Source organism: Girardinichthys multiradiatus, chromosome 3 (assembly GCF_021462225.1).
Source record: "Girardinichthys multiradiatus isolate DD_20200921_A chromosome 3, DD_fGirMul_XY1, whole genome shotgun sequence".
NCBI lineage: Eukaryota > Metazoa > Chordata > Actinopteri > Cyprinodontiformes > Goodeidae > Girardinichthys > Girardinichthys multiradiatus.
The window spans coordinates 48,268,260-48,292,377 of NC_061796.1; the positions used below are offsets into that span (position 1 = coordinate 48,268,260).

Genomic DNA, 24,118 nt, shown 5'->3' on the forward strand with positions numbered 1-24,118 from the left:
GACTTGGAGCCTGCATGTCTAGAACAGCCAACAGAGGGCTGAAGCATCTGCATCTGGGAGTGAAGGTCAGCAGGCCCAGAGGATGCCTGGTAGACACATCAGCTCTGTGGGCTCAGATGACGCTCAGTGGTTGGATCATCTAAGTGGTACCTTCACTGAGGTGCATCATCCTGCACTGTGTTGTTTAGAGTTCTGCCCAGTTCTCCTCTGACCACTTGTAGAATGTTATTAATATGCACCCCAAAAAGAACAGGGGACTCCACAAGGGGCCCCTTTGGGCCCCACTGTTTTAATGTCTCTTAACATTTGATTCAGAACATAAAAATGTTTTCCTAAATATGTCATCAAGAACTAAGAGGATCAGTCTGCAGATGTGGACCAACAAGCTAACTCACTGCTGTTTCCTCCTCTATGACTCTTAATGACGCATTCAGGGACTCTCCGAAATCAGAGAGCAGTCACCTGCTCTGATTCTGCTACTTGTGGTTTCCTGCAGGGCGCACCAGGACCAATGGGAGAATCGGGACCTGTTGGACGTCGCGGAGCGATTGGATCAAAGGTGCCTGACACCATTTCAGTGGTTCAGCTGCTGTTGACCCCAGAATGGATCAGTGATATGTCGGCTGTTCAGAATCTGCAGCCAGTGTAATGGATCAGAGATGATCTTATCAAACTAAATGAATAACAAGCTGTTGCTGCTGTTCAAGGGCCAACCAGGAGATCCAGGTGTTCCAGGAGCTCCAGGACCACAGGGACCCAGAGGAGCGCCGGTATGAGACGCCTGCTTGTTTAAACTGGATGATGCAAATATGGTTCTGGTTCTGACAGAGTTCTGTTTCAGGGTCAGGATGGCAGAGATGGTATCGGACCTGCAGGATCTCAAGGTGCAAAGGTAGGGCTGATCCTAGAGAGATCAGGAGCTCTGATTGTTTCATCACTTTGAAAATCTGATTTTATTTCAGCTTAGATGAATAAGATAATGTTTGTGTTTGTACAGGGAGACCCTGGATTCCCTGGTTATCCTGGTCTAATGGTGAGTCTGTTTCCACTGACCTCAGATCAGATTAAACCAGATTAAACATCACTGGCTTTAATCTGGTGCTGATACCTGGATTGAAATATCTGCTGATGTTCTGCTATGTTCTCTCAGCTATTTTGCTTCAGAATATTTGTATTGTTTCTGTTGTTGAAGAAGGCAGCATGAGTCAACTACACACCTGATGGGCTGCTGCAGTGCTTGCCTGCATGTGGAGAAGAGCTGCTTGATTCTCTCTGATGTTCTGAGCAGGCAGCCATGTTCTGATCCAACTTGTGGAGGAACATCTGTTCACTGGTCTTTGTGGTGTGTTAATGCTGGCTGGTGTCAGACGCATGGGTGAAGGGTGGTGTGACTTTACCTTTAAGGAGGAAATTATGTTGGTGAAAGGATCGGAGGGAGGACTTGCATCCAGAAGACTCTGGAAAGGCGAACTTGGACTGTGTGACCCAGAAGGTTCTTCTCTCTGAACTTAATTTCATGGAATCTTGTGATTTATGCCATGCATCAGCTGTGGTGTTTCCACTGTGGACTTCAAGCCTGGAGGTCGTTCTCCTGTAGGAGCGTTGCTGCTTCACCTTCAGTGATCTGAGGACAAAGATCTTCTCCCAGAACACAGTCCAGATTAGGATTAAAACAGACCAATACAGCATTAATCTCAGATTATTTCGTATCAGTTATGGATTACAGGCCAAGGATTGTCACAGATCCCAACTGTTGAGTTTCTGCCGAGGAGAGACGGATGTTCTGTCACAGCAGAAACTTTATAACATATGTCCTCCAACTCTTGACAAACTTTAAAGGGTGATATGTTTACTTGCTTGTGGAGCGAGAAGAATAGAGAATAAAGCTGCAGTCAAGATTACAACCTGGTGATCTGTAGACACCTCATTATTTCACAGCAGCTCCACCTGAAACTCAATTAAAATCACTTTAAAGTCAGATGAAGTTTGTAATAATGCAGCTGACGTCTGCTTCATTATAACTTCAGATATGAAGAGTTTTATTTGTATCTCGGACATAAAACCATCATAAAACATTTAAATCCTTGAAATGGTTTTTCTTCCCTCAGCCTCCACAGATGTTGGAAGCAGAGGTCTGATCTTCTTTTAGTTCAGTTTATCAATGTTTTCATTGAGATTAAAACATTTTCTTCATATATTTGCAGGTAAACACTGATATTTAACATGAGTGACTGGGTTTAAATGTTTTATTTGATAAATAACACAGATCACTCTGTTCTAATGAAAGATAATAGAAAATATGAACTGCTTCACATCCTCCCACCACAAAACTCTACCTTTAGACCAGGGTCCATCCAGAAGTTACTACTGTCATGATCTGCACCTGTTTTGTGTTTGTTTGCACTCACCTGATTTTTGTTGTATTTAAGTCTCTGTTCTCTATTCCCTCATTGTCGGGTCGTCTATTTATCCAGAATCAGAATCAGCTTTATTGCCAACAAGGAATTTGACTCTGGTCCACTTTGCTCTCAATAATAAATAATATCTTTTTAAATGTACATATAAACACAACTGACTTTCCAATAGAATATAACATGAGATCAGTCCAAGTTTTTTGGTGTTGTTCTGGACCTCTGACTGTCAAGAGTTCATCAGAGAAACATCCTGGAGGAAGAAACTGTCTCTGTGGCGGCTGGTTTTAGTGAACAGTGCTCTGTAGCGCCACCTGAAGGTAAAGCTCTGAACAGTTTATGTGCAGGGTGTGTGGGGTCTGCAGAGATGTTAGCAGCTCTTTTCTTGACCCTTGACCTGTATAAGTCCTGGATGGAGGGAAGGTCAGCTCTGATTATTCTCTCTGCAGACCTGATTATTCGTTGCAGTCTGGACCTGTCCTGTTTTGTGGATGATCCAAACTAGACTGAGATGGATGAAGACAAGACAGACTGAATGATGGCAGTGTAGAAGATGACCAGCAGCTCCTGTGGAAGGTTGAACTTCTTGAGTTGCCTCAGGAAGTACAGTCTCTGCTGGACCTTCTTCTGAACAGTGTCTATGTGTGAAGACCATCTCAGGTCCTCAGAGATGGTGGTTCCTAAGAACCTGAAGTGATCCACGGCCGATACAGTGTTGTTGAGGATGGTGAGGGGGGTGTATGGGGGTGGTGTTCTCCGAAAGTCTACCATCATCTCTTCAGTCTTGAGTGGGTTAAGTTCAAGGTAGTTCTGACCGCACCAGTGGACCAGCCGATCCACCTCCTGTCTGTATGCAGACTCATCACCGTCCTGGATCAGTCCAATGACAGTGGTGTCATCTGCAAACTTAAGGAGTTTCACGAACGAGTCCGCTGAGGTCCAGTCATTAGTATAGAGGGAGAAGAGGAGTGGGGAGAGAACACACCTTTGAGCTGGATGAGCTTCTGGTGGAGGATGTCTGGGTTGATGGTGTTGAAGGTGGAGCTGAAGTCCTGGCGTACATTCCTGGGTGGTTGAGGTGTTGCAGGATGAAGAGTAGTCCCAGGTTAACTGCATCATCTGCCGACCTGTTTGCCCACCAACTGCAGGAGGTCCCTCAGGGGGCCTGTGATGTCCTTCAGGTTCTTCAACACCAGAAGCTCAAAGGATTTCATGACCACAGATGTCAGGGCGACAGGCCTGTAGTCATTTAGTCCTGTGATGGTGGGGTTCTTGGGTTCTGGGATGATGGTGGAGCATTTGAAGCAGGAGGGAACCTCACACAGCTCCAGAGACTTGTTGAAGATCTCAGTGAAGATTGGGGCCAGTTGGTCGGCGCAGGCTCTCAGGCATGATGGGGAGACATCATCAGGTCCTGAGGCCTTCTTTGTTTTCAGGCGCTGAAAGAGCCTGTTTACATCTTCCTCTGAGATCCTTAGTGCAGGCAGGGGGTCTGAAGGTAGGGGTTGGTTGGTGTATGGAGAGAATTAGTGTCTGAATGAGATGTGGAGGAGTTGGGTTAAGGGTTGAACTGCTGCTTTTCATAACTGCAGTAGAAGCCATTCACCTGATTTACCAGGTGAGGATTCTGCTCAGGGTTGGGGGAAGGTCTCCTGTAGGCAGTCAGGTTTTTCAAACCATTTCAAGCAGCAAGAAGCTGTTCTCTAGCTTCTCTTCGCTGCTTTCATCTCCTTGGTCAGTTTGTCCCTGGTCTGCACATACAGGGCCCGGTCCACACTGCTGTGAGCCTCTTCCTTATCCCTGCGCAGCTGCCTCAGATGAGAAGTGAACCAAGGTTTATTGTTACTGTATGTGCAGAAGGTCTTGCTCTGCACACACATGTCCTCACAGAAACTGATGTATGATGTCACCACCTCAGTAAGTTGGTTTAAATCAGTGGCTGAAGTTTCAAAAACAGTCCATCTGTGCAGTCAAAGCAGGTTTGTAACATGTGGTTTGACTCATCAGTCCACTTCTTAACAGTCTGAACCACAGGTTTGGAAGCTTTTAATTTCTGCCTGTAGGTCTGGATAAGATGGACCAGAGAGTGGTTAGAAAGTCCCACAGCAGCCCTGGTGACAGCATGATATGCTTCCTTTACAGTTGTATAGGTTCTGTTAAACCTGCTGTCTTGTTACTACTGGTTCCTTTGTGTCCTGTAAGTTTAGTCTGTTTTATTTAATGTATCCTCCCTACAAAGAGTTGCTTTCTGTGGGGTAGATTTCTTCAGTGCTCCTCTAATTAGCCCTGGATCCTAACAACAGGGTAAGAAAAACAGCATCCTTCAGTGAGGTAAGGTAAGTTTATTTATGTAGCGCTTTTCAGCAACGAGACACTCAAAGCGCTGTACATACAATTACAATGAAAATATACACAGATACAGACACAGAAAAACAAATCAAATGATAAAATCAAACAACAGAGGTAATTAAAAAAGAATAAAATAAAGAGAATAGAATGATTGACAAGAAAATGAAAGGAAAGTTGGACTGAAAACTTAACTAATAATGTTTAGATGGCCCAGTCAAAGGCCACGCTAAACAAATAAGTTTTTAATCTTGATTTAAAGCAACTTAGGGTTTCAGCGCTTTTACAGTTTTCTGGGAGTTTTTTTCCAGATTAGTGGAGCATAAGAACTAAAAGCTGCTTCTCCATGTTTGGTTCTGGTTCTGGTTCTGCAGAGTAGATTTGTCTGCTGAGCTCTTGTCTGCACTTTGGTCCAATCCAAAACCACAACGTGACAGAAGGAACCAGCCAAAAGGACCAAGCAGACAGAGCTAAAGAGCTGAAAACATGGATACGACAGCAGGAGGAGGAATTGAGGAAACTGCATGGTGAAGAGGTGGAGATATTACCTTCGCCCTTGTTGCTCCAGGAAATGGAGGAGGCTGGAATCAGCCATTTCTCATACCAGGTCGGAAGCGCTCCAGTTTACCTCCGACAGTCTCGGCCACCTCCTCACGCCGCCGACGTCGTCGCCACAAAGCAGTCGCCATTGGGGATTTCCGGGTGGACGCCTCCTACCCGTCCACGGAGGGTCCGCCAGCCATGGTTTCCTCGCAGCTGTTTTCCCCTGAGTTGGGTGATGGTCACTCAGCGCCCTCTGCAGTTCTCCAGCCGCCGGTGCAGCCTCCAGCCCCGAGTTGGGTTCAAGCCGGGCTGGAGGAAATGAAGAGGAAGTCCATGAAGAATCGTTGCTGTGGATTCATGCTCCATCTAATGGATCACCCAGAGGATCTGGACCTGGTGCACTCTGTTCTTCAGGCCGAATTCATTGCGGAGGGATGGCTCGACGCTCCAGCTCCTCTTTCTGCTGGAGGTCCCTTCGACCCTCTTCTGGTGGCCGTAAAAGCAGCACAGAGCCCCAAGTATCCTGATCCACAGCATGCAGCCAAGCCACAACAGCCACAGCTGGCCTCTTCAGGGTCATCTGAACCTCGCCTAGTTCCGGTGGAGCCCGTGGTCGGGCTGCTTCCACGACCTGGTCCAGAGCACCTGCTCAGTTTCCTCTTGGGGGTGCTACTGGAAATACGGACTGACTCTTTGACTTTCACTGACTATGCACCAGACTTTATGACTGATTTTGTAGAGCCTGACGCACACCATGACACACCAGACCCTGACACGCGCCACGACACACCAGAGTCTGACACGCGCCACGACACACCAGAGTCTGACACGCGCCACGACACACCAGAGCCTGACACGCGCCACGACACACCAGAGCCTGACACGCGCCACGACACACCAGAGCCTGACACGCGCCACGACACACCAGAGTCTGACACGCGCCACGACACACCAGAGCCTGACACGCGCCACGACACACCAGAGTCTGACACGCGCCACGACACACCAGACCCTGACACGCGCCACGACACACCAGAGCCTGACACGCGCCACGACACACCAGAGTCTGACACGCGCCACGACACACCAGAGCCTGACACGCGCCACGACACACCAGAGTCTGACACGCGCCACGACACACCAGAGTCTGACACGCGCCACGACACACCAGAGTCTGACACGCGCCACGACACACCAGAGTCTGACACGCGCCACGACACACCAGAGCCTGACACGCGCCACGACACACCAGAGCCTGACACGCGCCACGACACACCAGAGCCTGACACGCGCCACGACACACCAGAGTCTGACACGCGCCACGACACACCAGAGCCTGACACGCGCCACGACACACCAGAGTCTGACACGCGCCACGACACACCAGACCCTGACACGCGCCACGACACACCAGAGCCTGACACGCGCCACGACACACCAGAGTCTGACACGCGCCACGACACACCAGAGCCTGACACGCGCCACGACACACCAGAGCCTGACACGCGCCACGACACACCAGAGTCTGACACGCGCCACGACACACCAGAGTCTGACACGCGCCACGACACACCAGAGTCTGACACGCGCCACGACACACCAGAGCCTGACACGCGCCACGACACACCAGAGCCTGACACGCGCCACGACACACCAGAGTCTGACACGCGCCACGACACACCAGAGCCTGACACGCGCCACGACACACCAGAGTCTGACACGCGCCACGACACACCAGAGCCTGACACGCGCCACGACACACCAGAGTCTGACACGCGCCACGACACACCAGAGCCTGACACGCGCCACGACACACCAGAGCTCGCAAGTCCTAACAGAAGGCCCTGGTAGAGTGGAGTTCAGATGCTACAGTTACAACCTGTCGACCGTGGCAAATAATGTACGAGCATTCTTAATGTTTTTGCTATTGCAATAGGTTCAGCAGATTAATTGCATATTAACACAGAGAGGGAATCACATGACAGCAGCTCAATGCATTTGAAGGTGTTGATGCTGCAACCATCTCGTGGGTTCACAGAGAATGGACTGAAACAGAGAACGTTTTAGTTAGCAGCAGCTGTCCAGACAAAAATGCTTCAATTATCAGACTTCAGTCAAGAACTACGTGTATGATGCTAACCTGTCAATATGGACCAACCTCTCTGAGGCATGTCTCTGACACATTGTTAACACCATGCCACAAAGAATGACAGCGGTTCTGCAGGTAAAAGGGGATGATCCTGTCCCTAATAAAGTGGCCAGGTAGTGCATATGGAACTACTATGTATATGTTAACATCTGACTGGCCAAGAACAATATGGCTGCAGGTTTAAACGTACTGAGTAACATTTGTAAAAATGGTCCTCGGCAGCACAGGACCATGGAGTCGAAGGTCTGGATCAGCCTCAGCCTGGCATCCGATCCAATACCAAAACTATCAGTATTGGAGGCTGATTGATCTGAACTCTTCTGACCTCCAGTCCTGTTGTGAATTTTTATCCAGTCTTTTTCCTTATTAATTCACTTCCAGGCTCCCACTCTTTGATTAACAATAACAGTTTGCTAGAAAGAAACCAGGATTTTAGAACCATTCAGGTGATTCTGAAATAGGTTCTTCTGTGAACTAGAGAATCCGATTTAGTTTGGAACATTTTAACATAGACTGGAGCTCAGGGTTAGGGTTACTCACCTTCAGTTGTCTGATGTGCAACAGCTGTGACCCAACATCCTTAGCAGTTGGGAATCTTTTGGTTCCAGTCAGCTTTATTTATTTCCCTGTGGTGTATGTGGATGGAAACCTTTCCTTGGATGTATGGATTATTGTTCAGTTTCCTGTCAAATCCTGCAGCAGCTGCTCTCTGTCAGGATGAGATGTGTTCAAAGATACTCCGACTGCTTCCTGATGATGTTTGGAAATGTTAACAAAAGGTTTTTTCTCTGCAGGGGGAGGACGGGCTGCAGGGACCAAAAGGTGAACCTGGAAGCAAAGGGAACAGAGGTCGGGCGGTGAGTTCTGTCCCATTAGGACTTCAGAATAAAAGGTTTTCCTCTGCTAGGAGGTCTGTGATTTTTGTGTTTGCATTGATGCAGGGGAACTCAGGCCTGGCAGGAGAATCTGGAGTGCCTGGAGAACCGGGATATTCAGGACACAGAGTGAGTGTGCAAATTAATTTAAACCCAGCAGACCTTCATGGTGAATTGTGTCCTGTGGAGAGAGAGAATATCCAGAGGTTGAAAAGTCTGAAGAAATATTTGATTTCCAGAAAAAAAAAATCTAGATTTGTCAGCTGGTTACTGGCCTCAGTTAGCAGGTTAAAGGTTAAAGGCCATTACAGGATAATTAGAAAAACACTGAGGGTTGAATCCTAGGACAATGTCCTCTGTCCCAAATTACAGATGTTTGACCATAATGAACATAACCATGATGGAGGAAACCAAACACAGCAGATCAGCACCTTTAAACAGATGTGAGGCTTAGTGCAGGACGGATAATGATTTGGAGCCACAGGACCCGGGCACCTTGCAGTCATTGAGTGGACCGTGATGTCCTCTGTATACCAAAGTATTCTGGAATCAAAGATGAGCCCATCTGTCCACCAGCTGAAGCTCTGTTCAAACTGTGTCATTTTCAGTACAGTTTTGATCCACATACAGAGAACACTCAGAAGTAAACGTTTTACGGGTTTATTGTCAGCAACGTAATCAGGGACGAGGACTGGAAACACCAACTGTACGGGAAGGAAGAAGAATGGACTGGTGAACAAACAAATAATATGAAGCAACTGATTACTTAGATCTGAGAAATGGCTTACTAATTTGCTGTAGCTTGAACCACCAGGGGTACAGAGATCCAGTGTCTTAACTTGCGAAGAGAGATCGTTCAGTTGTCTTTTAGTTGTGGTCTTGGTGCCAACCAAATGGAGCTCAGGTGCCGATGCTTGTGATGGAGGATGGAACAGGGTACGCTTATGCCTTGGTCCTGGAGTTGAAGGAAACGGGAAGCCGCCAGCTTGGTCCATGTCCAAAAGGTTCAGACAGTAGTGAGAGAAATCCACAAGAAGGTAGATCCGAAACTCAGTAGTTGATTATCCAGATGTTCAGAGAAACTCTGGAACGAAGTCAGAACTCAGCAAAGTAAACAAAGCCTCAAGTAAAAACCTGCGAGGGAGCAAAATACAAAGTTACTAGAAGCACATGAACGAAGCGGAAAAATCAGTAGAAGCTGAGCTTGTTACCACTAAGCCAAACACTTTGGCGTCGAAATGCTGTACTCCTCCAAGCAATCAGCAGATAGGAGACACCTGTCATCCAGCGCACCTGAGAAGTCCAGCACCAACTGGAACACTGAATGGTTATGCAGACAAGTACACCAAACACACACACACACCAGCACATACACTAACACACACGGACTCAGACTCTGACATCATCCCCCCCTCAATAGCCGCCGCCTGGCGGCCCAGAAGAAGTTGCAGCACCAGGGATCCAAGGCTTTATCTGTGATACATGAAACGTAGGATCTATGCGAAGGCTTGCAGGTAGACGGAGACGAACCGCTGAGGGACTGATCACTGTCTCAATCTCATCAGGTCCGATGAAACGAGTTGAAAGCTTTCAGGACATAGACTTCAGTGGTACATCACGTGCTGATAACCAAACCTTTTGGCCGGGCAGATATTCCGGGGCAGGTCGGCGTCGTCGATCAGCGAATAATTTTTTCTGTTCTGCCGTTCATTGGAGGGTTTGGATGGTGAAGTTCCATATGGATTTGCAGCGTCGGATGTGATGGTGGACCGAGGGATCCGTGATGTCTGTCTCATCGGCAGAAAACAAAGGCAGCTAGTATGTGGTATTCCATGCAAACGAAAAACATGTTTGGTGAGAAGTTTGGCTGTTTGCAGAGCTGACAGAAGTTTCCTGAGTGGGATGAGATGGCATGTCTTAGTGAATTGTAGTCATACCTGAAGATAAGGGTAAACCGGAAACAAAGTCCAAAGCGATATGCGACCAGGGACGACCAGGAATGTTGAGTGGTTGGAGGAGACCAGCGGGTGGTTGATTGCTGGTTTTCGTTCTGGCACATGTGGAACTAGCTTGAACAAAGTGTTTAACATCCTTATGAACTGAAGGCCTCCAAACTCTTCTCTGTATGAGAGCTATTGTCCTGCTAACTCCGGGATGAGCAGAAAACTTAGCTGTGTGCAACCAATCAATGAGTCTATGACGAACCTGAAGTGGGACATAGGTACGATTTGGGGGTCCTGTGCCAGGGTCGGGTTCCTGTTGTTGTGCTCTGTGGATTATGTCTTCCATCTCCCACCTAAGTGCCCCGACCGTCCAACTGGCTCCTTTATTGAATCATCTACTGCAAACTGTCTGGAGAGTGCATCAGGTTTAGTGTTCTTAGGTCCAGGTCTGAAAGAAATATAAAGATCAAAATGTAAAAAGAACAAAGACCACCGGGACTGACGTGGGTTCAATCTTTTAGCTGACTGTATGTAAGCCAAGTTCTTATGGTCCGTCCAGACTTGAACTGCATGTTCCGCGCCCTCAAGCCAGTGACGCCATTCCTCAAGAGCTAACTTAATAGCTAATAGTTTTCTATCTCCAATGTCATAATTTCTCTCTGCGTTGTTCAGTCTGTGTGAAAAGAAAGCACAAGGATGTAGTCTCCCATCCTCTGAATTCTGCGATAACACTGCCCCAACCCCAATATCAGAGACATCAACCTCTAAAATAAATTGTTTTGAAGAGTCAGGGTGAATTAAGATGGGAGCTTGTGAGAGCTTCCTCTTTAGTGCCTGGAATGCTTCTTCAGCCTCAGGTGGCCATGAAAATTAAACCTTTGAAGAGGTTAAGGCAGTAAGAGGTGCAGCTGTCTGACTGTAATTTCTTATGAAGTGTCTGTAAAAGTTTGCAAATCCGAGGAATCTCTGTAATGCTTTGCGGGTGTCCGGTACAGGCCACTCCAAGACTGCCTTAATCTTCTCGGGCTCAGATTGTACCTGTCCACCCTCGAGAATGTATCCTAAAAAGGTGACAGAGGTTTGGTGAAACTCACATTTTTCACCCTTCACAAAGAGGCGGTTTTCTAGAAGACGTTGAAGTACTTGGCGAACATGGCGACGATGCTCCTCAATGTCCTTTGAGTAGATCAAAATGTCATCTAGATATACAAAAACAAAAATGTTCAGAAAATCTCTAACCACATCGTTAACAAGGGCCTGGAAGACAGCAGGAGCATTGCATAGACCAAATGGCATGACCAGGTATTCAAAGTGACCGAGTGGAGTCTTGAAGGCCGTCTTCCACTCATCCCCATGGCGGATCCTAACAAGATGGTAAGCATTTCTCAGATCTAGTTTAGTAAATACTGTGGCACCATGAACCGGTTCAAAAGCTGAGGAAAGTAGTGGAAGAGGATACTTGTTTTTGACAGTGATTTGATTAAGACCCCTATAGTCAATACAGTGTCTTAATGACCCAACCTTTTTCCCTACAAAGAAAAATCCGGCCCCAAGAGGTGAAGAAGATGGTCGGATTATTCCTGCAGATGAGGACTCATTAATATAATTCTCCATTGATTTCTGTTCGGGACGAGAGATATTATATAGTCTGTTAGATGGTAAGGGGGCGCCAGGGAGGAGGTCGATAGCGCAGTCATAAGGCCTATGGGGTGGTAAGGACAAAGCCTTGTTCTTACTAAAGACTCCCTTGAGGTCATGATATTCTGGGGGTACATGTGATAGATCAATGTCCTCGTTCTCCTCACTACTCTGTTCTGAAAAGCTCGGAACGAACGCTGACTGGAGGCAAGATGAGTGGCAACTAATGAACCAAGATTCAACGCGACCCTCCAACCAATCAAGATGAGTATTATGTTTTCACAACCTAAGACCAAGGAGCCCTGTGATACTGGAAATACAAAAAAGGATATCTTCTCTCCATGGTTTCCTGATAACAAAAGGTCAATGGGTTTAGTCTGATCTGTAATTCGCTGTAAAACCTGTCCATCAAGGGCTAATGCAGATCGCAGGGAAGCAAGTGGTTCTATTTCAATTCTGGCTTTGCGTACTAATCCTGAGTCAATTAAATTCTGTTCACTTCCAGAATCGACCAAGGCGAACATAGTCAAAGTTTGTTGGTTAACTATGATAGTTGCTGGCAAGCTGAGTCTAGGGGCTTCACTATTTAAAGAATGGTCCGCCAACCCCCCCTTCATGGTTAGCGGACCCTGTCTTTTGGCAGGGTTCAACATAGGTTCTGACCCAGTAGCTAAGGGCTGAAAGGGTTTAGCAATGGGTGAAAAGTTAGTCTGTGGTCTATTACTAGACCATTCTGTTCTGGTTCTCCTTCTGTCCCTTATTCTGTTATCCACTCTTGTGGCCAAAGAAAATACTTCATCCAATGTGGGAGGTTCAACCAGAGCTAACTCATACTTTAGAACCTTGTCTAAGGCATGAAAAAATGCAGACTTTAAGGCACAATCCTTAAATGAACGAAGCGGAAAAATCAATAGAAGCTGAGCTTGTTACCACTAAGCCAAACACTCTGGCGTCGAAATGCTGGCAGCGTCCCGCTTAAGTACTCCTCCAAGCAATCAGCAGATAGGAGACACCTGTCATCCAGAGCACCTGAGAGCTCCAGCACCAACTGTGAAACACTGGATGGTTATGCAGACAAGTACACCAAACACACACAGACCCAGACTCTGACAAACTGTGTCATCAACAGAACCATGATCCCAAACACAGCAGCAGATCTAAAACAGAATGACAGAAAACCAGAAGTATCAAGTCCAGATCTCGGCTTGACTGAAATGCTGTGGTGGGTCCTTCAGAGAGCAGAGCAGGAACCTTAAGCAACATTAGACAGAAAAGTGGACCAGAACTCCTCCACAGCGACAGCAGTAGATTTCATTTATATGTAAAAGTCTGACAGATATGAAATGTTTTCCATCCCTGTTTGACACGGAGAGACAAGAAGTTATTAGATAATAACAAGGAAGCTTCAGATCAACAATTGAACCACATCAACTTTGAGGTTCAAAAAAGGTGAAGTTCTGTACAAATGTTACCAATATTCTCATTAATTACCAGTAAACGAACAGGACATGAGAGATTAAGCTGAAAGGTTTTCGCACAAACATGACAAACAAAATCAAATAAAGAAAATGTTATGATCGTCTCTGTTTGGATCTCTGTAGGGTCTCCGAGGTCCTCCTGGATTCAAGTCTATGACTGTAAGTCCACCTGAGAAATGTTCTTACCTGGTTCTGTCTAAAGCTGCAGCCACTATTCACACCTGCTGTCTGTTCTGTCAGGAGTGTCAGCTGGTCACCTACATCAGAGACAACTGTGGTAAGTTCACAGCTCCTCCAGAGATTCCTCAAAGCACATCAGGACATAAAACGTGCAGCTGATCTCTTCTTTCCTCACAGCTTGCTCCATTGGTACGTATCTCCACTCAGACGGTCACAAACCTGCTGCTGGTCCCTCCTGACTTCATAAGAGGCAGAGCATCTGCAGGGAAGAGGAGGGAAACTGTGCAGCATGTGTTGAATCTGGGTGCTTACAGCCACAACACAGAATCCCTGCTTGGCTGGTTGAACAGCAACACTTTATTTATTTAGAGTCTGGCTGGTAACGATTTCTGGTTCTGACCTGTTGATTTTGACGTATTCAGAGTTCTAATTTAATAAAACATGAAAATGAGCTGCATGGTCTTAATTAGTCCAACAGAAATGAAAGTGTTACTTGTTAAACATAATGCATCTTTTCCTTTGTGTATGCCCTAACCCTCTACTGTTTGTTCCTGCAGAAAAATTCAAAATAAAGTTTCAAAGAAAGGGACGTTACTAGATGTTTGGCCATTTTGGCATCACAGCATCAGCTTCAAACCTTTATATGAGTTCTTCAGAAGAAGAGCATGACGATACATTCTGCTGCTTAATTCATAGATAGACTGGACACGGTGGGATTTCTTAGTTTTGATGCATTTAACAAATTGGGCATGCTAGACTTTCCGAGCTGATCACAAGAAAGTTGACCTATGGAGGAGCAGTCAAAGTAAAATCATGATGACAACAGAACTAAAAGTGTAAAGCTACTGAAGTGATAAATGTGCTTCAGTCCTAATTAAAGAAATTAATCATGGCTGGACAAATTCCTTCATAATTTTCTTTCTTTCAGTTCTGCTAAACTCAAATTCTTCTTCGCTGATTTTAAGGTCACTCAGAGTGCCCGGCATATCCCACAGAGCTGGTCTTTGGTCTGGATATGTCTGATGGTGTGACTCCAAGTGCCTTCGAGAGGCAGCGTTCCGCCCTCCTGTCTCTGCTGGAGGACATCAACATTGCAGAGAGCAACTGTCCAAGAGGTGCCCGTGTCGCCGTGGTGGGATTCAGCAGCTACACCAAATACCTGATCCGCTTCCAGGACTACCGCCGGAAGGCCCAGCTGAAAGAAGCAGTACAAAATATTGCCTTGGAGAGGACGTCCAACAAGCCGCTCTTAGGTGCTTCAATGCGCTTCGTGGGTCAGAATGTCTTCAAACATGTGCGAGCTGGAACGATGCTGAGGAAGGTGGCAGTTTTCTTTTCTAGCGGGCGTTCAGAGGAGGTTAATGACATTGTGACCGCTGTAATGGAATACCGAGCCCTGAACATCGTCCCAGCAGTTATTTCTCTGAGCAGAGCTCCTGAGATTCGAAGTTCCATAGAGGTAGGTCTCAGCACTCAGTGATCCAACCAACAATTGGCTAGGCTATTTAAACATCTGGTCAGTTCTGGTCTCTGCTGCATTGAGGTTTATTTGCTAATAGTAGTCAAAGATTTTTTCCTAAACCTGTTGAATGCGACATTATCCAAGAAGACTTTTCTGATCACAGTCAGAGTTAGAATTATATATCTTTGTTTATGACAGAAACTTTAAAGCAGGGTGAAGTTATTCATTGGCAGACAATGTGATTCTTATGGTGGCCGGGAGGCATAAACCAACATTACGAAGTCTGAAACACTTTTTTTGGACCTTAAGACAAATTAAGATTTCAGAAAACAATTTAACAACATGCAAAACACTTTTACAAGTCCCAAAACAAATTTACATTTGGCAAAATCCACCAGAAAGGGAATGTACCAACTCCGAGTCTGACCCGGACATGATAACAGGAGCGCTCATGGTGATCCGTTTTCTGGACGGCAATACGTGTGGCAGTTGCAGATAGCACTTGAAATATGTTTTAAGGATGACTAAGAGATCAGAAATGATTGGACAATTAAAGATAATATCATGAATGTATTCGGCAACTTCGTAAAAGATAGATGAGAAATGTCTAACATTGACGGGCTTTTATTTTAAAATTCCACTTCAGATCTCGATGAAATTCGATGAGTGGAATCTGGAAGTGTTCTCTTGTCATCATGAACTAAGAGTAATCACTTTATTTGTTGCAATAAACACAGAAACCTAGGGAAAATAAACGTAAAATGTCTACTTTTTAAGGTCTTTAATTTTGAAATTCCACTTCAGATGTAGGTGAAATTTGATGAGTGACATCTGGAGGTGTTCTTCTGTCATCCTGAAGTGAGACTGGTCACTGGAAACTATTTTGTTTTATTAAGTGTGGAAGCTTAGGGAATATAAAAGGACATTCTCAAATAATGAACACACAAATTCCCACATAAAACAGTGACAAAAATAAAAAATTCTATATCTACATATTCACAGATGGACTTAAAAAATCTAATTAAAATAAGAGCAAGAATGACATCATCCACCACGAGTCAGTTCATTTAAAACTTATTGATTTCTCAGCAAGCGCCACTGCGGTTTTTCATGTTTTCACGCACAACAAAACTGCATCAAGGCTGATTTGACCATTATTTTCGAAGTTGAGGCTGCCTTGACTGCAGCAAAACCAAGGCAGCCGCCGTAGCAGCGTCTTAAAGGCTTTTACAGCTGGTCTGGCACCCTCATGGCCAGGGACTCTACAGAGTGCCAGCGTGTTTTTAACTAATTGATTTTGTTTTCTGTGAGTAACATCACAGTAACCATTCATGCTCTATAAAAAACCGACTGTTTGTGGAATGTCTCTTCATTATCTGTTATACATCCACATAATGTTATTTAGGACATGGTTTCCACCTCAAGTAAATATAGCCACCTTATATTATGGGTCTAACACTGTTTATTAAATAATGATGAATAATGACATCATTATTTGAAAGTAATTACTGACTATCAGTCAATAGCTAATAACTATAATGCCATCCTGTTTGCCGATAATCAGCATTGGTTAACACAAAAACAGAGGTAGCCGCCGTGGCAGCATCTTTTAAAGCTGACACCCTGTTGCACCACTGGTGGTGGAAGAACCATTTCTATTTGCCACTGCCATGAATTGAGCTTGCTTTGTCTCAGATTCTAAGAACCAACCACACAAAAAACAAAACTGCGTTAATCTACTCATATGTGTGCCACAAAACGGGCAAAACGCCACTCGATTGCTGTCCATCTTGGGTCGCCATGAGTGCTCCCGTTATCACTTCCGGGTCAGCCTCGGAGTTGGTACATTCCTTTTCCATTAGATTTTTTTTTTTGTTGCTATTTGTACATGTGTTTTTGTGTTTTGTTTTGTTTTGTAATTTGCTGTTATTTCAGCTTCTAACTTTATGTCCTCTCTTTTCTCTTCCTAGAAGCTACAGTGCCTCGCGAAAGTATTCGCCCCCCTTGAACTTTTCAACCTCTTGCCACATTTCAGGCTTCAAACATAAAGATATAAAATTATAATTTTTTGTGAAGAATCAACAACAAGTGGGACACAATCGTGAAGTGGAATTACATTTATTGGATGTGTCGAACTTTTTTAACAAATAAAAAACTGAAAAGTGGGGCGTGCAATATTATTCGGCCTCTTTACTTTCAGTGCAGCAAACTCAGTCCAGAAGTTCAGTGAGGATCTCTGAATGATCCAATGTTGTCCCAAATGACTGATGATGATGAATAGAATCCACCTGTGTGTAATCAAGTCTCCGTATAAATGCACCTGCTCTGTGATAGTCTCAGGGTTCTGTTCAAAGCACAGAGAGCATCATGAAGACCAAGGAACACACCAGGCAGGTCCAAGATACTGTTGTGGAGAAGTTTAAAGCTGGATTTGGATACAAAAAGATTTCCCAAGCTTTAAACATCCTAAGGAGCACTGTGCAAACAATCATATTGAAATGGAAGGAGTATCAGACCACTGCAAATCTACCAAGACCCGGCCGTCCCTCTAAACTTTCATCTCAAACAAGGAGAAGACTGATCAGAGATGCAGCCAAGAGGTCCATGATCACTCTGGATGAACTGCAGAGATCTACAGCTGAGGTGGGAGAGTCTGTCCATAGGACAACAATCAGTCGTACACTCCACAAATCTGGCCTTTATGGAAGAGTGGCAAGAAGAAAGCCATTTCTCAAAGATATCCATAAAAAATCTCGTTTAAAGTTTGCCACAAGCCACCTGGGAGACACACCAAACATGTGGAAGAAGGTGCTCTGGTCAGATGAAACCAAAATCCAACTGTTTGGCCACAATGCAAAACGATATGTTTGGCGTAAAAGCAACACAGCTCATCACCCTGAACACACCATCCCCACTGTCAAACATGGTGGTGGCAGCATCATGGTTTGGGCCTGCTTTTCATCAGCAGGGACAGGGAAGATGGTCAAAATTGATGGAAAGATGGATGGGTCCAAATACAGGACCATTCTGGAAGAAAACCTGTTGGAGTCTGCAAGAGACCTGAGACTGGGACGGAGATTTATCTTCCAACAAGACAATGATCCAAAACATAAAGCCAAATCTACAATAGAATGGTTCACAAATAAACGTATCCAGGTGTTGGAATGGCCAAGTCAAAGTCCAGACCTGAATCCAATCGAGAATCTGTGGAAAGAGCTGAAGACTGATGTTCATGAACGCTCTCCATCCAACCTCACTGAGCTCCAGCTGTTTTACAAAGAAGAATGGACAAGAATTTCAGTCTCTCGATGTGAAAACTGATGGAGACAAACCCCAAGAGACTTGCAGCTGTAATTGCAGCAAAGGGTGGCGCTACAAAGTATTAACGCAATAATATTGCACGCCCCACTTTTCAGTTTTTTATTTGTTAAAAAAAGTTTGACACATCCAATAAATTTCATTCCACTTCAAGATTGTGTCCCACTTGTTATTGATTCTTCACAAAAAATTAGACTTTTATATCTTTATGTTTGAAGCCTGAAATGTGGCAAGAGGTTGAAAAGTTCAAGGGGGGCGAGTACCTTCGCAAGGCACTGTACACCTGGCCTGACTCTGTGTCTACCTGTGACACCTTTCTGGAGAGCAGCATCATCCAAGCTTCTGCTGGCAACAACTTAATGCTCACCTTCTACAGATGATCCACATGGCCCTGTCTTTCAGTGTTTAACCCTTTCTCTCTCCTAGACATGGCTACTGACTGAGCTTCTACTGTGACTAACTCTATGTTCTCTCTTTCAGACTCTAACCTTGAAAACTGGCTCAGAGTTTATCTGTTCTTTCTTTCTAGATGAAACGACTAAAGGAGCGACATCCATTAACATTTACTTTTCCTTCCCATAGAAAGTACTCCTGGATCAGTGCTTCTTTGTTCTCTTTGTGTCTCTGCTCTGTTCTCTCAAACCTCCAGTCGGTCGTGGCAGATGGCCGCTCACACTGAGCCTGGTTCTGGTTCTGCTGGAGGTTTCTTCCTGTTAAAAGGGAGTTTTTCCTCTCCACTGTCGCTACATGCATGCTCAGTATGAGGGATTGCTGCAAAGTCAACACCAGTGACTGTCCACTGTCTCTACATGCTCATCCAGGAGGAGTGAATGCTGCTAGTCACTGACTGGATGCAATCTGCTGGGTTTCCTTAGATAGAAAAACTTTTTATCCAATTTGAATAAATAACTGAATCTGACTGAACTGTTCAATGGTTACGATTAATTGGAATGTATGAACCTGACTGTTGTGAAGAACCTTGAGACGACATGTGTTGTGAATTGGTGCTATATAAATAAAACTGAATTGAATTGAATTAAATTTATCTCAGGCTTCGTAAAAGTGTTTCAGATTTTGGAATGTTGGTTTGCACCTCCTGGCCACCGTAGATTCTGTTATGAGCTGATGTGACTCTATCTGCAGACGATGCAATTCTGTTTGCGCAACGTGATTCTTTCTGATTTGTCCCTCAGAGCTCTGACAGTAGCTGTTTTCTCACAGGTCGATGACTCAGGTAACTCTATCTTCATGGCATTGACAAGGCAGGACAACCTGGCTACTGACCTGAGGAAGATCAAGAATTGTGCAATCTGCCACGGTACAAAACAGAACCTTGAGCTTGATCCTGTTTTAAACCAGAAACCAAATTGTCAGTCTCAATCTAATTTCTCTACAAGACTGGATGAAAACTGAATAAACAAGCAGTCAGGGTCCAAATATAAACTCTGAAAAACCCTCAGAAAACATGGAAAGCTACTGATCAAGACCCTTTTATAAAATTACAGAAAAGACTCATGGAAAAAAAAGATTCATATGAAAGAAAATACATAGAAATGAGGACTGGATCAGAACTTTTCTGTTCCTAAGTTCTGGATTTGCCTTTATTGGTAAAGTAGTGAGATTCACTAATATATCATGCATATGGAAACTGTCTGGTTAGATCCAGCTTCTAAGTAAATCCAGCATCACGTTTTCTGCCTCTTTTTCAGACCCCTGCAGACGTTCAGAGGAGTGCTCCTTCATCCAGGACCCGGCACTGCCTCAGCAAGCAGACGTGGACCTTGTTATGGTTCTGGACGGCTCCCGGGAGATGCAGGCAGATGAATATGTTGGTGCTAAGCAGCTGCTGGGTTCTGTGGTGGAGCAGCTGGCTGTAAGCTCTCAGCCCCGCAGACCTGGAAACCAGGCTAGAGTTGCTGTGGTCCAGCAGAGTGAAACTCAGACTGCTAAGGTGGAGTTTAACCTGCAGACCTACCAGAACCAGGATCTGATGAAGACACATCTGATGCAGAAAATGAAGCAGCAGAGCGGTACCTCCATTCTGGGTCGAACACTGGACTTCACCTTGAACGAGGTGCTGCTGAAGACTGGCCAGGCGCGCAAAAGGAGGGCTCTGCTGACCGTGGTGGCCACCCAGACAGCCTACAGGGACCGGGCCAAGCTGCACTACATCTCCCTGAAGGCCAAGTGTGAAGGTGTGGCCATGTTTGTGGTGGCAGTCGGAGATCGGTACAATCAGACGCAAGTGGAGGAGCTGGCTGGTCCACCTGTCCATCAGCACCTGATCCATGTCAGCCAGCTGAAGGCTGAGGAGCAGGGCTACGTTCAGCGCTTCTTCAGAGTCTTCCTCTCCGTCCTCAACAGTAAGATCATGTGGTCACAGGAGGAAACACTCAGATCTGTGGATCTGCTACAGCATCAGTTGGCTGATGTTACTCTGATGGAGCTGATGTTTGCTGCTGAACAACCCAAACAAGAGCTGTTTTTATTATATCCTTATGTTTTTCTACTGCATTTTGTTTTTACGCTAATTATCTTCTTAATTTTTTTCCTGTTAAAAACAGAATCAGTGATTAAATCTATAGATTAAAAAAATCTGCTCTATGTGCACTTACTGCAAGCATGACTTCATCACTAATAATCAGGTGTGATCCATGTCCTGATGAGTTTCCCATGAATGTGTTCCAGAGGGAATAAACTCGTATCCTCCTGCTTCCCTGAGAGAGAGCTGTGAAGAGCTTGGTGGTCAGGAACAAGGACAGACCTCCTTTACTGAGTAAGAATCGGCAGAAATGCCAACAAACACAGTTTAGGTTCATTTAAAGCTGATGTTTTGGAGTCTGGCCTTGGGGTTGATTGGTGCCAGGGCTGGCGTTGATTTTTTCAGATCTCGGTTCCTGGCTTCGGTGTTCAGTCCATCGAGTGGGAGGGGGCTCTGGCAGCGGGGCTCTTGGCCGGGCAGTGTGTGGCGGTGATTGGGATGTGGCTTCGCTTTGGTGGAGGTGCTGTCCGGACAGCCTGCTTGGTACGGCGGGGCATGCCGTGCAGGATTGTGTGCCACCGGCATGCTGGGGCACTTCCGGGGGTGGGGTTCCCAGTCTTTATCTTTGGTGGCCTTTCTCTGATGCTTTCTTCTGTCGCTCTAACCCCCGGCCTTGGCGTCGGTCTGTGGTCGCGGGTGGCTGGAGCGGTGAAGCGCATCTTGTACCTGGTGCGGGGGTTGTGTCTCTTGTCCAGACGGGACGTTCTTCTCCGTTCTTCTCCGGATACGCAATGAATTCCTGGCAGCAGTGGAAGATTGTGTGCCTGACAACAATGTCAGTCGAGGACGTGGAAGATTTGTACATAATTGGATTTCTGATAACAGGATTTCTGCTTTTTGGAGTTGGCGGTTACCTGGCTTATCGAAAGATTTGTAAAACATCGGCAGCTGTTCAAAGCACTCCAAAGCTGCCTGGGATGTTTGAAGGGATCTTTAGAGCTCTCAGCACTCAGACTGATATGTTAAGAGAGCAGAATCGCAAGATGGACGCGATCCTTGAACAGAATCGCAGGCTGGGTGCGTTTCCCGGACTCAAAGGTGATATGATTTAATCTTGGAGAAAGTTGTTTGCTCAGGATCTATTGAAAGTACCAGAAACTTGGCTTTTTGGATTTGAAATTGAGAATGCCAGTAAGACTTTGAAGGCAGTCGGAAAATCACAGCCGGCCTGAACCAAAACATTTATTGTTTGTCTAATTCAGGCGCCCCGAGATGGCCTTCACAGACTTCTTATCAACACATTTCTCCTGGATGTTCTGTAAACACGACGCTCTGCCCCAGCAACCCCCTCATCTCTGGACTGAACTGTATGGACGTTTGATAAAACTTCCATCTCTTTTTCAAGGACAATGGCACCTTTGTCAGTGTTTACCGTCTAATTCTTTGCACACATGATCATACTTAAATATTGGCACCCTCACAAGTCCACCATGCCCCTGCAAAATCTTTGCTTATGTGTGTTGCTTTCCTATGCTCCTTTTTTTTAACCTAAATGTGGATTTCATTTCTTCTCCTTTTCATTGATTTTTAGATTTACTAGTGAAAGGAAAATAATACCAGTTTCTTAAAAATTTTAACAAAAGCTGTTTTCACACCAGTGACTCAGCTTCCGTAGTTAGAACTCAGTGATTGCTTAAATTTCAATGGATGCAAATGACTGTTGTTATGGGACTACAACTGCATTATACCAGCGAACCCAAGGATCATTCTCTCTTAGCACAAGATGCTTTCCTCTACATAGAGGACTTTATGATATAATTGCCTCTTTAGAAAGATTGGTTTAGAACCAGCTCTTACCAGTAAAACCCAAAGGATTATTAATGTTATCTGAATCATTGTAATGTTGGCCAGAGATTTTAGATTTCTCAGAAGGATTCATAGATTTTTAGATTTCTTAGAAGGATTGTAGTATCATTTGATTTGTTTTTCTGTGTCTGTATCTGTTTATTTTCTTTGTGATTGCATTGTAATTGTATGTACAGCGCTTTGAGTGTCTCGTTACTGAAAAGCGCTAGATAAATAAACTTACCTTACCTTACTTTACCTTTTTGGATGTGGGTCACCGGCATTTGAATCAGCTGAGCCATAACGGTGGAGCTGGGCTGTTTGGTGTTTCTTCCTGTAATCCGACTTCCACGTAAAATACTACGGTCAACAAAACATAAAAGTGAAACCAATAAATTGATGCAGTGACATCACAGTTCAGTGTTAATGTGTTTAAGAACCAAGGGTTGGTTTGAGGAACTGGGAATTAGGTCCAATTAGCTTTGAAGCTAACAGGAAACAACAGTTTTCTGTGTTCAAACAACCGGGTCACAATGCAGAGCAGAAATGAAAAACAAAATAGGATTTTAATGAAATAATGTTTTTAAATCGTTTGCTGAACCAGAAATCAATAACATGATGTACAATTGATTCTTACTGAAGAGTTAACTACCCATTACAGTGACTGATTGAATGGAATGATGGACCACCAAGATGGCGGTGAAAAACTTTATGGATTCACAATTTAGCGGACGCACGGTGGGCATGGCGACGTCTTATCTGGAATTAGCAGCTCAGCAAACAACAAAGAAAATATAGCAACCCACATGTACCTCTAAGTCCCATTAATACAAATAATAATGTGTGAATGAGCGCTGGCGGCGTGTCGGCTGATCGCAGCGCAAACTGAACGAGTTGCTCGTAAACGCAGCAGAACCAATGGTGGCTTCACATTAGCGGAGCTTTAGCAGCTGAGATAACAAACATGATTTAGCACGTTTATAAGGCAAAGGAGGGCATATTTAATGCAGGTTAGTGAGAGGAGATGAAGGGAAAACACCCATTAAATGGAAAATGATCATGTTACCGGACTATCAATGTTTAAACAACTCACTGAAATGAAGTTTGTCGCAACCTTAAAGCATAAACCAGAACACATTTGTACCCCTGAGCTCAGTGGCTTGTTAGCACTCAAGCAGTTAAGCACCCCAAACAAAGCAAAACAGAATGAAATGAACAATATTTAACCCTATGCCCATTTTCTCTGCCCAGACGCAACCTCTTACTGTGACCCATTCTGATGGACAGGAGCGCACGTTGAGTTCAGCAGGTTCGAGGAACAGAGGAGACAGGATGGTTGCTCTCTGTCTAGCGACTGGAGCAAGCGTCTGCTTGGGTTTCTTCAGGGCAGTAGAAGAAAAAGTTGCTTCCAAAGTAGAGACAACCTGTCTCATTTTGGAGAATCTTTG

At 45.1% G+C, this 24,118-nt stretch overlaps 1 protein-coding gene across 5 annotated transcripts in view; it reads left to right on the plus strand.

Annotated features, from left to right (window-relative positions):
- The window catches only part of col6a4a (collagen, type VI, alpha 4a), a 108,342-nt gene that overhangs the window by 78,697 nt on the left and 5,527 nt on the right, over positions 1 to 24,118 (plus strand). For all 5 annotated transcript variants that reach the window (XM_047361402.1, XM_047361404.1, XM_047361406.1 and 2 more), the window contains 13 exons: positions 497 to 559; positions 708 to 770; positions 842 to 892; positions 998 to 1,033; positions 8,244 to 8,306; positions 8,391 to 8,453; positions 13,507 to 13,542; positions 13,624 to 13,660; positions 13,741 to 13,752; positions 14,529 to 15,022; positions 19,565 to 19,661; positions 20,053 to 20,706; positions 21,032 to 21,119. In XM_047361402.1, coding sequence (XP_047217358.1) covers positions 497 to 559; positions 708 to 770; positions 842 to 892; positions 998 to 1,033; positions 8,244 to 8,306; positions 8,391 to 8,453; positions 13,507 to 13,542; positions 13,624 to 13,660; positions 13,741 to 13,752; positions 14,529 to 15,022; positions 19,565 to 19,661; positions 20,053 to 20,706; positions 21,032 to 21,119 — 1,757 coding nt within the window. The remainder of the gene's footprint in view (positions 1 to 496; positions 560 to 707; positions 771 to 841; positions 893 to 997; positions 1,034 to 8,243; positions 8,307 to 8,390; positions 8,454 to 13,506; positions 13,543 to 13,623; positions 13,661 to 13,740; positions 13,753 to 14,528; positions 15,023 to 19,564; positions 19,662 to 20,052; positions 20,707 to 21,031; positions 21,120 to 24,118) is intronic.